Here is a 16,746-nt window from a genome sequence, read left to right as displayed (position 1 = left end):
CCCCGCTGGTTACCTGCAGCCGCTCGACATCCCTGCCGAGCCCTTCCATCGTGTCGGCTTAGACCTTCTCGGGCAATTTCCGGTATCTACATCAGGAAACAAGGGAGTTGCCGTCGCAGCGGACTACGTGACCCACTACGCCATAACCAGCGCTCTTCCGACCAGTTGCGCAACTGATGTTGCGGACTTCCTTCTACGTGATATCATTTTGATGCATGGTGCTCTGCGTCAATTGCTAACCGACCGTGGCCGTACGTTTTTGGCGAAAGTCATTGATGACATCATGCGGGCCTGTTCCATTCAGCATAAATTTACTACCTCCTACCACCCTCAAACGAACAGCCTCACTGAGCGTTTGAACCGCACCCTTACAGACATGCTATCCAAATACGTTTCAGACGACCACCATGACTGGGATCTGGCTCTACCCTACATTACCTTTGCATACAACTCTTTCCGTCTCGAAACTGCCGGCTTTTCCCCGTTTTACCTCTTGTATGGCCACGAACCGACGCTACTACTAGACACCGTGCTTCCGTCCACCACAGCTTCAACTAGCGCTTATGCCCGTGATGCAATCGCCCGTGCTGACCATGCTCGTCAACTTGCACGCGTTCGTCTACAAGTCTCCCAAGACAAACAGAAGCGATGCTACGACCTCCGTCACCGTGATGTCCATGTTGCGCCCGGCACCCTCGTGTTGCTTTGGTCACCATCGCGTAAAGTTGGCCTTTGTGAGAAACTGCTTTCCTGTTATACCGGCCCATATCGCGTGCTTCGCCAAGTGACCGATGTCACCTATGAAATTGTTCTAGCCACGCCCACTACGTCCTCCGGTGTGACAACCAGTGACATTGTCCACGTCACCCGACTCAAGCCCTACAACTCTCCACGTGCCTTGGATATTTAACAGGACCGGGACGGCGCTTTTGCCGCTGGGGGGTCGTATTACGATATTATCGGTAGATACCCGAGAGACGAGCCGCCGAGAGAACGACGACGAAGTGGGTCTGTGCCCTTGGCGCGAGAAAATGTCGGCCTGGTGCTCTGGCTCCAGTCCAGTGTAAATAGCTTGTAAATAGCCTTTTCCGTCTGTGTCTTTCTACACGTAACAATATCTACCCGCCTACCTGGGTCACTGGTTAGTCCGTTTTTAAATGGGTAGTGCATCGGTCTACTGTGCTGAGGGAACAGTGTTCGAACAGCACATATGTACAGTGAACAGCAAAAGTTTACGGGATGCGGTTTCCCCTTCAAATGTGAATTCCTGCACTGTTAAAGCATGACACTTTGTATTTAATGAATCACTGTGTAGGTGGCGAAGATTACTACATGCTGGAACATTTAATTCGAGGCTGTGTGAGCATGCTTTGCGAGAATTCAGCTTCTTGGCAGATCCTGCGTCCTGTAAACTTTTGCGGTTGACTGTACACATGTGGCAATGTGTACACATGTGCCGCTCTTCAACGAACCTCTTTCACACCAACATGGGTCACTGTAGATGTGGAGCTGGATAGGTATCACTGTCCAATGAAACTCTTTGATGCTGACTTGGAGCACTGTATATGCCATTAGGTGTGTGCCGCTCTTCAATGAACGTCTTTGACATCAACTTGGGTGACTAGGTATGTGCCATTGAGAATGTGCCGCTCTACAAGGATGAAAAAAAATCCCTTAAATTTCTCCAGTCCTGAGCGGAATCGCACTCGCTTTACAAGGTCTCTTCAAACACGGCAACCCAACGGTTTAGCAGGCTGCACTGCAAATGCAGTGGGTATGTGCCGCTTTTCAATGGACACCTTTCATGCCATTGCTTTGACAACTGTGCCCTGAATACACTGGCTATGTGCCACTCTTCAATGAACCTCTCGTCAACTTCAGTCACTGAGTATGTGCTACCAGGTGTGCGGCGAGCAAGGGAACAATTCTCAGCGTTCGCAGGCACCAGTGCACCACACTTCTGGTCTCAGAGGCCACGCGTGGACTTCTTGGCAGTGCCACTAGATGGTGCAACGTGTCCAGAAAGAAGTGCAAGAGAGAAAGCTGGTTGCCACATGATGCATTTCTCAGCTCTTCAACAAACTTCTTTTACGCCCACATGGGTCAATGTAGATGCGGGACTGGGTAGACACCACTGTTCGAGGAAACTCGCCGACTTGGGGGACTCGGTATGTGCCACTCGGTCCGTGCTGGTCTTCAGTGAGCCTCTTTGATATCACCTTGGGTCACTGGGTATATGCCAGTAGGTGTGTGTCACTCTTCAATGAATGTATTTGACACCAACTTGGGCAACTAGGTATGTGCCATTGGCAATGGCGATGTGCCACTCTATGATGAAAGAGATCCCTTAAATTTCTCCAATTCTGAGTGGAATCGAACCCACAAATGTCAAACCCACGTCAAAAGATTGGGATGAACTTCCCTCTGATACTGTTTCCATTAATAACAATGACAATTTTCGAAAAGCACTAGCTGACACTGTATAATAGCAAAGATTTGTACGAACTACTGTTTTTTTTTTCTAATGTTACTTATACTATGCCATGTTCTATTACTGTACTTATCAAACTTCCAGCTAACATTGCATAATTAGCAAATATTGTATATTAGCTTGTAATATATTTCCTTCCTATTTCTTGTATAACCCACTCCCCTCTCTAATGCTGAAACGTCCTGATGGTAAATGAATGAATGAATGAATGAATGAATGAGTTCCGCGAGAACAGCAACCCACTGCATTAGCAAACTACACCACAAATGCACTGGGCATTTGCCACTTTTCAGAGGATGCCTTTCATGCCAATTCTTTAGCGAGCTGCACCATGAATGCACTGGGTATGTGCCGCTCTTCAGTGAATCTCCTGCCAACCTAAGTCACTGAGTATGTGCCATTGAGTGTACGCCAAGTGAGGGAACAATTCTCAGCGTCCATAGGTATACCGTGTGCAATGCTTCTCGTCTTGGATGCCACATGTGGACTTCTCAGCATGTGGCATCTTTCTGGACACGCTGCGCCATTATATGGCGCAGCGTGTCCAGAAAGAACCATAAAAGAGAAACCCGGTTGCCGCATGACATATTTCTCAGTGTTCATACACACCGGTGTGCCATGCATTTTGGAGGCCATGTGCAGGCTTAATGTCAGCCATGCTAGATGGCGCAGAGTGTTCTTTGGAAAGTGCTATAGAGGAGTCCCACTACAGTGCACTCCTCATACATATAACTCGTTTCAATGGTGGCAATATGTTGCGTCACTATACCAATTCAATGCTAACGCATTACCATCGACAGTGATCGTGAGATGGGTTCTGCTGCAATATATATATTTTTTTTATACTTTCCTTCTCGTCACGAAACTTCCCAGAAAGTTTCATATACAGACAGAAGGTGGTACTAGAGGCACTGGCATAAGTAGAAGTTTTGAGGAAGAGAAAAAAGATTAAGAAGATGTATAAAAATGCTAGAATGAAAAGCATGTTTAGCATACCTGATTAATTCAAGCAGGCTAGGTGACCATTTGTGACTGCCCCATTTCAAAGGGGACACCAATAAATAATCGTCAGGGATCGATCTGCCGCAGCCAGATGGCTGGGCTGCATGATCATGCAAATTTTTCACCAGGAAAGGTGCCTCCTCCACATTTGTTTCAGCATGTTTGGCAGAGTGATCATGGAACGGGAACTTTTGGCTAAGCAATTTAGCATGCAGTGCATTTGTGCATAAATTATATACACTGCAGCATTACGAGATTGACGTGTGTCCCCCCTCCTGTTGCATTCCTCAGAAAAAATGTTTTGGTCAGCTGTCTATACACTATTCTCTAGTTAGTTAGATAAGTTAGTTAATAGTTTATTATTTAGTTAGCAGATTAGTTATATTGGTATTTCAGGATTAGTTATCAGGTTAGTTGTTACTTTTTGAATATCAGTTAGTTTTGTTAATTGGTTAGATTGTTAGTTTGATTAGTTAATTATATTTATTAGTTTAGTCACAATTTTAGTTTGCTAGTTAGCTATTAGCTGCTTTGGTTACTTGGTTGATAATTTACTTTCGTTAGGTTATTAGTTACTCTAGTTAGCTTAGTTATTAGTTAATTAGTTCAATTAGCTTTGTTAGTTAGCTTATTTATTTAGTCAGTTTATTTTGTTGATTAGTTGTTAGTTAAATTGTTTGTTTATTAGTTCAGTTAGTTTTGTTACTGTAGTTACATTAGCTATTATTTAGTTTAGTTATTGGTGAGGTTAGTTACTTTAGTTGGGTATTAGCTTGATAATTGTTTAGTTTAGTTAATTGGTTATTTGTTTGGTTAGTTCATTGGTTATTGTAGTCATATTTAGCAAGTTCATTATTTTACTTAGTTTACTTATTTAAGTTTGTTATTTATGGTTATATTTGGTTGATAGGCTAGTTATTTAGTTAGTTAATTTAGGTTGGTTATTAGCAAGTTTAGGTATACCCCTGTCACATGGTCAGCCTTAGCTACAGTTACGATTAACCGTGGTTAGCGGATTTAACCACAGTTTCTGCTACATCGATTTGCTGTTGCTATGTGGGCTCAGTTAGGGAAAGGAACATTATCAGGTGGTAATCACATGAGCAAATTTTTTGTGCAAATTTAGCAGTGTATATTAAAATACCATTATTGAGTTGTTAATTTAGGGCACCAAATAATTATCTCTTCATCGAATAATAGCGTGAAATTGTACGTAAACCACATGTTCTTCACCACTATGCGGAATTTGAAATCAATCTCTCAACCCTGGCTTGGTGAACTCAATAGAACAGCCAGTACAATTTATTGTTTTCTGTAGCGTTGATCAGCTGTTTTGCTCTTGTTTAAGGCTAATTTTCTACGTTTTTTTGTGCCACTGGATCTTCTCAAACTCGTAATAGTGACCCTGTATTCGCATCTAGTCAGTTAACGCTCTTTTGGCTCATCAGTTCGGACGACTTTGTTGCGCTCACAATTGCTATGGCATCCGCCATCTTGTCTGGTTCTCTGTTTGCGAAGAGAAACCGAGGTTACAAAGCTCAGTTTGTGATAAACATTGTTAGACGACTAACTGCGGTTACATCTGCCATGTAGCGTATGGTAACCACGGTCAGCCGTAACTGTAGTTAGCTTAACAACTGTTAAGACTGTTCGTGTTACAGGAGTATTAATGAGTTAGTAAGCTAGGTTAGTTTAGTTAGTAATTTGTTGATTAGCTTACTTAGTTTAGTTAATTAACTTAGTTATTAGTTGTGTGATTACTTAATTATTCCTGTTACCTTTGTTAGTTGATTAAGTTACGATTTAATCAAGTTCGGTATTTCAGAATTTATTTAGGGAATTAGCTAGTTAGGTTGTTAGCTGAGTTTGTTATTTGTAAGGCAATTAGTTTAGTTAATTAATTTAATTTTTACTTTGTATGTTAGGTAGTCATTAGTTAGTAAGTTAGGTTATAAGGAACCCTTGCAACTAGGCTGACACGCAGGCACACAACAAATGTTGGACATTGTCACTATCATAAAAGATGCTGTCACCACATGGAAAGAGATGTACAGTGCAAAAAATGAAATGCAGGCCGCTAAAAACAGCAACAATTGCCTTTTATGCATAAATACATAAAAGTGTGACATGCAGTCTCTCTGTAGCCAAGTTCTAATGATGGAGTAGTCCCAAGTATACCTTCTGAATTCGGAATTAGGCCGCTGTTGCAAATGCAGGTAAACCTCGAATAGAAACTAGACGTTATAGTTGTTTTGAAATTGTTCGCGTTTAAGTTTCTGAACACTGTACAGAAATAGGGAGGCGATTTCCATATTGAGCTGACAATGTTCACACATCATAATGGTGGTCAAGTTTTTTGTAAAAGTGGGCTTACAGAACACCTGTGGCGTCTGTCTGGCATTTGTTCCGATGCCCTTCTACCTGCACCGGTGCCACGGTGCGTCTACTGCGGGCAAATAATGTAAATAATGCGTGATAACGATCGTGTGTGCAAAGTATTGCATCACTGCGTGCCACGGAAAGATTTGAAATTTCAAACCGAACACCATTTTCTCTTCTTGCAACCGTTGCGCTCCAAGCTGGAGGATGATGTATACACATGCTAGTGCTCCTACGTACACGTGTTTGTGCTATGACATCGCTCGTGGTGACACGTGACTTCAAGAATCGTTCAACGCAACATCTGTTATTTGTGTAATATGTTGCGTGACTAGACGAATTAAAGCTTAGAGAAATACTAAAACACACAAACCGAATGTCTGCATGTTTTTGTTTTACTTCGCACTGCAGCAAGAGAGGTGTACTTCCGTTTCGTCTGCTTGTTCCCACGTCAGGCAGTTGCGCGTGCAGACACCAAAACTATGTCATTTTGTACCGTGTTCCAGTGCGGAATGATGCTATGTGATCCACTTGTGTCTGCCTCAGTATTTGTGTAGCACCGACTTGTACCGCTAGTCAGTTGTCCTTGTGCACAGCATGTAAAATCGTGTGCTGCGTGAGTCGAGACAACCACAACAGCTCGCATGTGACGCCGTCAGCAGAAGTGCGCCACGCCGCAATAAAGCAAGGAAAAAAAAAATGCAGGTGGGGCCTGTGACGTATGTGTCACACGATCCTCGAAGTCATGGCAGTGGAGCTCGCCTCCTGAAATCATGGGTTCGCGGCACTGAAATATTTCTATCTCGGCTATTAATGAGCCGATTTGAAAAATTTTTGCAGCAGATTGCTCCCTAGAGGACACATAACAACTTCCAGCATGTAACCAAAATTTTTTATGGGGCCTGGTGAGGGGCCCTTTAAAGGTTTTTCTCTTTGCATTTTATTGCAGCACACCAGGCACACAACAGTTTATTACTTTACTATACTGTCACAATGCAGTGATGAAACAACATTGCAAACAATCAAAAAGGCTCGGTGCATTCCGCTTTCCGCATTCTCTCCATGCACCATTGCAGCCAGAATACAACTACCGGCGTTCACTGCCGCAGTGGTGAAATAGCTGAACTTGCAGTGAGATTGATTTATTGATTTTGAGGTAAAGAGAAGGAAGAGTGCCATAATATGAAAGCTTTCTTTTTTTTTTTTGTCTTCTTTTAGGAAATGAAGTTCCCTCGAACGATTTTGAGCAGCCTACGTCACAAAGGCATTACAAAGCCCACTCCAATCCAGATGCAAGGTCTGCCAGCTGTGTAAGCAGTCACCATACCTTTCTAACTTGCCTTTTGTAGCACAGGACAAAACCTCGACTGCTGTTGATGCTTGTGCACCAGATACAACTTGATATTCTTTTTTTTAGTCTTGTGTTGCAGTCTTACATGCTTATCCTATTGATAGTGTGTTTGGTTATTTTCTTTTATGTCCCAACATCATTGTATACATACTGGTGTATGCAGCCTCTCAGATGATAGGACAACCTGCTTTTTGCATTGCACTGCATTGCCATTGCCTCAAGAAAGGAAATGGCAGGCTCACAACTGTCACGTGATAGCATGCAGGCGCGATTGGTGAAACGAGCTGAAATATTTTTTTGTGTATATCAGCCATGTTGATGGATTTGGTTTTGCATCAAAGGAAGCTTCATAGGCAGCATTTTGTTCCAACTTTGTTGCTACATCATTGGTTCTACTACCAACCTAAAAAAAATTGCATGCTGACAAGCGAGGGCATGAGGAGTCTGTATGCGTAAGAGGTGAGGACCAGAGGAGGAAAGTTTTTTTTTTTTTTTTTTTTACACAATAGTTTAGGCCAGTACAGGTCCAAGCTGAAGAAGTAAAGTTATGTGTGCTAAATCGACTGACTCCTGCATTCAATGCTCATATAGAATTTCTGCAGTAATTCATGCCATTGGGTAGAGCTATATACTGTTTTTGTCTCTCCATGTGAATAAGGCTATCCCATTGTTATGGACTACTATAGTGTAAACGTCTTTCTCAGCTCTGGCAAGTTTCTTAGAGCAGGGACATGCATAGAGATGGCAAGTGCTTACCGATCACTGCTAGACTCAAGACCAAAGTTAGAAGTTCTATTTCTTATTTTGATAATAAATGTATGAATGAATGAATGCTTTATTCATACCAGTCAGTTAGGGAATGTACCGTAGATAAAAAGATACAAAAAAGTAGCTCGAGTACATCTGGGGCCGAAAGAACAAGTACAAGCATACATCATACAGGGGTGGCAGGCAGGCACTATTTATGTCAACATACAATGACAAAATAACATTTCAATATGAAGAACACAAGATTCATTATGAAACAATGGCTAAGTAAAGGTCTACAACCAAAATGGCCAAATCCACAAAATACTGCATTGCAAAGCACTGCACACGTAGGTTGAGTGGGCTGACTCAAAACAAGTGTTTTCAAGGAAACCCGGTGCAGTGTCTGTGGGGCTCTGGCTGAGCATGAAGCCACAAGTCCGATTACAATGGGGGCGAGATGCAAAAGTGCTCTTGTACTTTTATTGCACAATAAAAAACTCCAACTTGTTGGAATTTATCTGGTGTCCTCCCCCCACTACGGTGTCTCTTATAGTTTATGCTATGGGGCATTTTATATTGAGTACATTTATTATTATTTATTTCATTCTTTCTTTTACAATTGCCTGTATGCATTGATTATCCCACAAAGATGCCCTTCCTGCTACCGTCCCTGACACGACTGACAGTATTGACAAATAAAAATATAGTTAAACCTTGCACACAATTTAATTTTTTCGACAGTTACCTTTCAAAGCTTTGTACTGATACTATGAACAATTCACCCCCACCTCCTATAAAATGGTGAGGAAGTGAAAGAAAAAAAGGCTCAAGGCTATTAGCTCCAAGGACAGACTTCTTAATGAGTGGACAGGTGGTAAAGAACAATGGTGAGCATGCAAAAATGTCTTTAAAACCCGAAGAAACTCCCTCATGTGCATGCAGGTTGTACACTTTGCCAATGGGTTCATTGTTGGTTGAGTTATCTCATTGGTTACTGTTTTGCAGCAAAGTGCTCATCAAAGTGCTGCACCTCCTACTGTGGCTATGCATTTGTCCGCTTGCTGTGGGGATACTGTTTTCTGTGTGTGTTGCAGACTCTGTGTATGAAGATGTATATGCAGGAGGTACCGTGAAGAAAACAGAACCCCGGTGTACTGGAAACAAACAAGTTTTTGTGATATGTAGAAATTTCACTCCTTGTGTGGCTGCTTGTAGTCTTCTTATCTTGAAAAGACTCCCTATAGAGATTTCAGGGCATGGTATGTGGGCACCCCTTTGCCAACCTCAGGTAGCTTTGGAACATTTGCTGCAGCTTCAGTAGGCTCACAATAGATGCTGTCAGGTAAAATAGGTACTGTCATTGCTTGGAACAGGGGCCATCCCCAAGCCTGAAGGCATCCCAACCTCTCGCTGCCAAAGCGAGAGGTTGGGATGAGGAGAAAAAAGAAAGCTGCTGGCACTGCATATTAAGAAACAATTTTGCAGCTGGTGAAGCAGACAGCTTGTGAGCATAAGGCAATGGCAGCATGACTCAGCACAGTGGTGACTACCTGCACATGTATTCACTGACACAGGGCCCAAAAATCACTGTTTCGTGACACGACGGGGTGCACAGTTCACAGACCAAGGGCACCTGTCCGTACTTTGTGCTGTGGATGTGGGGTGACACAATGTGTTGGTGACATTCATGAGCACTTCCTAGTTGCACAAGGTTGTGTGTTCCCTTTTACATTTGTGAAGAAGCATGGGAACCTCTTGAGCAGTCATGGAAAGGCTGAGGCACAGCAGCTCAAAAGGAAGCAGCCTTCGCTCAGTTATTTCAATACAGAAATGGGTCATTGCAACCAGGAGCCATATTTTACAAAAATTCATTTCATTTCTCGTTCTTATCATCCGTCATGCCGAGTGGCTGATTCATACAAAATAAAGGTGATGTGACAGCATATGAACCAATGATGAATGCAGGAGAGAATACATATAAGGTGAAATAGATAGTTACAAAATGTGGCTTGAGCTCCACCAAGTAGGCTTTATCATGTCCTTTTGGGGTAAATCTAGATATACTGAACTACTGGTATAACTGTTATTTAAAAATATTTATATTCATTATAATTGGGTGTGGTTGTATTCAGCAGCCGTGGGTTAATAGGTGACAACGGGAATCCACCAAGATATTTCATTTCCTTATGAAGATGAGTCTGTGACCATGTGCATTGTGTTTGAATATACTAGAACCTGTCTAATACATTTTTCATGCAACTGAAATAATAGAATGTACTGTTGAACCGTGATAATTCAAATTTTAAGGGGCCTAGAATTTGTTAGAATTAAGTGGAGTTCAAATTAAAGGACACTCATTGAATTGAGGACTTACGTGCAGTGCTTTATTAGGCGGCGCATGTGCACTGAGCCAAGGTGGGTGACGAGTTCTCAAAGTGTGTGTTTTTTTTTTCTTTGTTTATTTACATACTGCAAACCACTACTGTGGTCCGAGCAGTCGGGGCCGTCAAAAAATGATTGGGATGACAAAAATAGGTGCAACTGACAACCCAAAAAACATACTAAATGCACAATGTAAATGTCAAACACATAGGATATGGTCAATTAACAGCCGCAAAAATGACACTCCAGTTCATGCAAAAAATCACTAGAATCAAGACACTTGCAGGTAATTTGTTCCACTCTGAGACAGTTTTAGAAAAGAAGCTATTCTTAAATGTGTTAGTCCTAGTGAAAGTTGGCATCAGTGCCCTATCATGAGGATGTTAAGTTTTCCTTGTAGAATGAGGCTTTACTGGTATGGTATGTTTAGTAGTTCCATAAAGACAGTTGTGTGAAAACACAAGGCAGCTAACTTTTCTGCGGTACTAGAGTAGGAATACGGTGTGACACATTAACAAAGTGGGCGAGTCATGTCTTCGGTACGTATTGAAGATGTATTACACTGCCCTCCTCCGAATATGCTGGAGCTGTGCAATGTCGCCTTTATTGTGTTGGTCGCATACAGTCGCGGCGTATTCAAGCTTCGCTCTAACACAAGCATTATACGTGAGAAGTTTAACATGAAATGGCACATTGTTAATTTCTCCGGAGAAACCATATTTCTTTTAGAGGTAATGAACATATTACAGAAATGGCATAACAGTTCTGCGGAAAACCCACAAAGTGGAGAGAAGTAATTAATAAAGTAGAGCGGCTGCCCTGGAAAGGCGTGGTCCCGAGTTCGAGTCTCAGACCAGGACAAATTTTTTATTTTTTCTTCAACTGCGAAGCATTTCTTTCGAGGAACCCATATGGGTTTCCTTTGTAGCACTTAGCAACGTTTCGATGGATGTCTTATTTTCCCTTTAATAATATTACAGAAATGTGTGTAGACCAAGAAAGTTTGCTGTCTAACGCGACACCAAGGTACATGTAATTGTCTACCTCTAAAATATCGTGTTTTTTTTTTTAGTAAATAAGTATATGTGTTAGGTTGTTTGTTTCTTGTTAGGCGCAACAGAACAGTGTTTTTCAGTGTTTAGTTTGATATTCCAGGATGTGCACCAATCATCAATACAGTGTAAGTTATGTTCCAATATGTAGTGATCATATTGTTACGTAGGAAGACGCAGACGAAAAGCTATATACAAGTATATTTACAAGGATATACGCCGCACTTGGCCAAGAGGCAACAGCCAGCGCTAGCCTCTAATCGTTGTCGTTGTCTTCACCCTGCTCGCCTCTTTGTCATCGCAAATACTGTTCCGTAGCACTACCCCCAGCGGCAAAAGCGCCATCCTGGAGCGACTAAAAGCCAGACTCGGAAGCAGTGTAGTAGCCCTTGAGCCTACTGACGTGCATGACATCACTAGATGCCAGAGTAGAGGACGAGTTTGAACGCACAGGAGCAATTTCGTACGTCACAGGCGTCACCTGGCGCAGCACGTGGTAGGGCCCTGTGTATCGTGAAAGGAGCTTCTCTGAAAGTCCGACGTGACGAGACAGTGACTACAGGAGCACGAGCTAACCAGGCGAAAACTGTACGTCACGGTGGCGGGCGTTGTACTGTCGCTGCTGGGTGGTTTGCGAGGCCATCAGTCAAGTACAAGCAAGCTGGCATGCGTGGTCGGCGAAAGCGATGGCATCGCGCGCATACTCGCTTGTTGAGATCGCAGCAGGAGGAAGTGCCGTGTCAAGGGGCATTGTCGGTTCGCTACCGTACAGTAGATAAAATGGAGAAAATCCGGCGGTGTCATGCCGTGAAGAATTATATGCAAATGTGACGTAAGGAAGGGCAATGTCCCAGTCGTGGGGGTCCTTGGAAACGTACTTGGATAGCATATCGGTAAGAGTACGGTTTAACCGCTCTGTCAGGCCATTGGTTTGAGGATGGTATGAGGTCGTCAGCTTGTGTTGAATGGAGCAGGAATGCACAATGTCGGCGATAACTTTCGAGAGGAACTTACGACCACGGTCAGTAAGCAGCTGTTGCGGGGCGCCATGAAGCAAGATAATGTCACGCATGAGAAAGTCCGCGACGTCAGTGCCACAACTGGTAGAAAGAGCCCGCATGATAGCGTATCGGGTGGCGTAATCAGTTGCGACGGCTACCCATTTGTTCCCAGAGGATGACGTGGGAAAGGGACCGAGGAGGTCTAATCCAACACGAAAGAATGGCTCCACAGGGACGGTGATTGGCTGGAGATGACCGGCAGGTAGCACCTGAGGTGTTTTCCGATGCTGGCAGGGATCACAGGTAGCAACATAGCGTCGGACGGAGCGAGCGAGACCAGGCCAATAGAAGCGGCGGCGGACGCGGTCGTACGTGCGGGTTACCCCAAGATGTCCTGCAGTGGGTGCGTCATGCATCTCAAAGAGCACAGTCTGTCGTAGATGTTTTGGCACGACAAGAAGATCAGGTCCATCAGGCAGGAAGTTCCTTCGGTACAGAATGTTGCCCTGGAGGACATATCGGCAAACGGATGTGTCGGTAGGTGTAGAGCGCAGACACTCGATGAGTGCTCGCAGCGATAGGTCTCGGTGCTGCTCATCGGTGATGTTAGCGAAGGCAGACACAGAGAAAATGCCGTTGGCGGTACTGCTGTCGGCGTCGTCAGTCTCATCTACTGGTAGCGAGACAGGCAGTCAGCGTCATTGTCTAGTCGGCCAGATTTGTAGGTGACAGAATACGAATATTCTTGGAGGCGTAAGGCCCAGTGACCAAGTCTTCCTGTAGGATCTTTCAGTGAGCATAACCAGCAAAGCGCGTGGTGGTCTGTGACAACGGAAAAGGGTCGGCCATGTAAGTATGGGCGGAATTTCGCAACTGCCCAAACTAGGGCCAGACACTCACGCTCAGTGATGGAATAGTTGCGCTCCGCGGGCGAGAGTAGCCTGCTGGCGTAAGCGATAACACGGTCGTGGCCGCACTGGCGTTGTGCCAGTACTGCTCCAATTCCGTGACTGCTGGCATCAGTACGGACTTCGGTAGGCACAGAAGGATCGAAATGGGCCAGAACAGGAGGCGTTGTAAGAAGGTCGATTAGATGCGAGAATGCAGAGGCCTCGTTATCGCCCCACTGGAAAGGGGCGTCTTTTTTCAAAAGCTCGATTAGTGGTCATGCTATGGCCGCGAAAATTTTTCAGAAACGGCGGAAGTACGACCAAAGGCCGATGAAGCTGCGCACATCCTTGACACACTTTGGAACAGGGAAGTGCGTAAGAGCATGGATCTTGCCTGCGTCCGGTTGCACTCCATTCATGTCAACGAGTTGTCCAAGCACGGTAATCTGGCGACGGCCGAATTGGCACTTCGATGCGTTGAGTTGCAGACCGGCTCGACGAAAAACGTCCAGGACTGCGGAGAGGCGCTCGAGGTGCGTAGCGAACGTTGGGGAGAATACTATAACGTCGTCCAAGTAGCACAGGCACATGGACCATTTGAATCCATGAAGAAGGGAGTCCATCATGCGTTCAAAAGTGGCAGGAGCGTTACATAGACCGAACGGCATCACTTTGCATTGATAAAGACCGTCGGGTGTTACAAAAGCAGTCTTCTCACGGTTGAGATCGTCCACGGCAATCTGCCAGTAGCCGGAGCAAAGGTCAATAGAGGCGAAGTAGCGAGCAGCACCATGGAGGCAGGCAAGGGCGTCATCAATCCGAGGTAGGGGATACACGTCCGTTTTGGTAACCCTATTAGGGTACCGATAATCCACGCAAAAGGGCCATGAGCCATCCTTCTTTTTCACCAGTACAACAGGTGACGCCCATGGACTGCATGACAGTTCAGTAATGTACTTGGCAAGCATTTTGTGAACTTCGGCGTTAATGACTTGACGCTCAGCCGGTGACACTCGATACGGGCGGCGATGAATAGGAGGGGCATCGGCGGTAATAATGCGATGTTTAACAGCTGTAGTTTGGGTCAAAGGACGATCGTTAAAGTAAAAAATATCGTGGTAGAAAAACAGAATGCGTTAGAGCTCACGAGCGTGCTCGGTCGGCATGTCGGGTGCAATTATTTTCTCGAAGTCAGCGATGGTAGAGGAGGATCGGCTGAATTGTCGATTACTGCAATAGATGCTACTGAGGGATCCTCGAATGAGCGAAGCTGGGCCAGAGACATCCCGCGTAGCAGCACTTGTGTCGTCAAGCCAAAATTGACCACTGGCAGGCAGACGCAATTCGCCGTAATAGATAAAACTGTATGAGGTACTGTGATCCCGTGTGTAAGGAGGACGTCTTGCAGAGGAGCTGCGATGTGGTGACCGTTGCGGATTGGTGGGGATGACACTAAGTCAATGCAAGTCAGTGCCGGAGGTGGCAAGCGAACGAAGTCGACGGAACTGAGGCGACATGGATGTGGTTCAGCGGGATCCAGAACAAGCAGGTCAAGGCGGACAGTACTGGCGGAACAATCGATGAGAGCAGAATGTGTGGAAAGGAAGTCTAAGCTGAGGATGATGTCGTGGGGACAGTGGGCAATGACTGTGAATAGCACGATAATGGAGCGATCGGCGAAGGAGACGCAGGCGGCACACATACCAATTACGGGGGCTGTGCCGCCATTGGCAACACGGACAACAGGCGTCGTGGCGGACGTGATTATTCTCCTCAGCCGGTTACGAAGGTCAGCGCTCATTACCAACAAATGCGCCCCAGTGCCTATAAGAGCAGATGCAGAAACACCGTCGACTTGCACGTCAAGAAGGTTCAGATGAGTGGGCAACGTCAGTAGAGGATTTGGCGGCGTCGGGAGCAATGCAGCGTCACCTCGAGGTGCTGCATCGTCTAGTTTTCCAGCTGGGAGCGACATCCGAAGGGAGTCGGCGAATAGGAGCAACGGGGCTGGGGGGAGCGAGATTGTCGTCGTTGGGGCGAAGGCGAACGAGAATAGGGGCAGTTCGGCACAGGAGAATCAGTGGCGGCATTATCAGAGGGGGTGGTAAATGGACGAGAAGGGCCACCTGCGGTGCGAGAGGAGGCAGTATAAGTAGACCGGGTCGGGGAACTTCAGCGACTGCGACAGTGCCGAGAAATGTTTCCGATTCGATGGCAGTGAAATCAAATGGGCTTGTCGTCAGCAGTGCGCCATTCAGATGGGTTGCGGAAACGTGGTGGGTAAGAATATGCGGGACGGGGCGGAATCGAAGTAGCCGGGTGGGTATCAGGGCGATGGGCCGAGCAGATGTTGTGGAGACCCATGTTTGCGAACTCCTGGCGGACAACTGCCTGGATCAGGGAAACCGTGACTGCAGGCGTGTTGGAGGGGCTGGAGTCAAAGGCAGCCAGATAGGCGGCCTCGATCTCACGCCGGACGATCCTGGTAACATCGCTAGTGTTGTTGGGACGAGGAGCGTCGGCACAGGAAGATGTCGCTGGGGTGTTTGACAGACGGGCAAACTTCTGGTTGATACGTTGACTTTTAGCGAGTTCCAGGCAGCGGCACTCTTTTATAACTGCATCCACCGTTGCCACGTTGTTGAAAGCGTCATCAGCAATGCCTTTGAGGATGTGGGAAACCTTGTCTGACTCAGTCATGTGTGCGTCAACTTTGCTGCACTGAGCTAAGATGTTTTGAATGTACTCGACGTAGGGCTCTGTCGACGTCTGCACACGGCCAGAAAGCGCCTTCTGCGCGGCAAGTTGGTGACCCTAGGGGTTGCCGAACAAGTCTCGGAGCTTTTGCTTTAGCGAATCCCAACTTGTGAGCTCATCTTCGTGCGTCCGAAACCAAACTGGAGGTGTGCCACCGAGGTAAAATACTACGTTGGCGAGCATGATAGTAGGGTCCCACTGGTTATTGTGGCTGACGTGTTCGTACAGGCTGATCCAGTCTTCGACGTCTTCCCCATCTTTGCCTGAGAATACGCCAGGGTCACGGGGATCGGGGAGAGTGATGTAGGTCGTCGAAGTGGTAGCAGGTGTCGGAGCACGCGGAGTCGAGTTGTCGTCGCCGATTGCCATGAAGGAAGGCTCGACGTACCGTCCACTGCAAAGCTCCATGACGAGGTACAGGGAACGTCCACCTCCACCAGATATGTTACGTAGGAAGAAGCAGAGGAAAGCTATATACAAGTATATTTACAAGGAAATGCGCTGCACTTGGCCAAGAGGCAACAGCCAGCGCTAGCCTCTAATCGTCGTCGTCGTCGTCGTCTTCACCCTGCTCGCCTCTTTGTCATCGCAAATACTGTTCCGTAGCAATATTGAGAAGTGATTTGTTTCAAAACAACACAATCATCTGCGAACAGCCGGATAGATACATCATCATGAATGACATCGGGCA

The 16,746-nt window shown here is 45.6% G+C and overlaps 1 protein-coding gene across 1 annotated transcript in view; it reads left to right on the top strand.

The window, feature by feature from the left end:
• Positions 1-16,746, top strand: part of abs (ATP-dependent RNA helicase abstrakt) — a 216,328-nt gene that overhangs the window by 84,145 nt on the left and 115,437 nt on the right. Inside the window, exon 7 of the mRNA XM_050193326.2 lies at positions 7,091-7,182. Within this exon, the coding sequence (XP_050049283.1) occupies positions 7,091-7,182 (92 nt within the window). The remainder of the gene's footprint in view (positions 1-7,090; positions 7,183-16,746) is intronic.

The sequence above is a fragment of the Dermacentor andersoni genome, chromosome 1 (genome assembly GCF_023375885.2).
Source record: "Dermacentor andersoni chromosome 1, qqDerAnde1_hic_scaffold, whole genome shotgun sequence".
Taxonomy (NCBI): Eukaryota; Metazoa; Arthropoda; class Arachnida; order Ixodida; family Ixodidae; genus Dermacentor; species Dermacentor andersoni.
The sequence above is the reverse complement of the archived record's forward strand: the minus strand, read 5'-3'. Positions and strand labels throughout refer to the sequence as shown.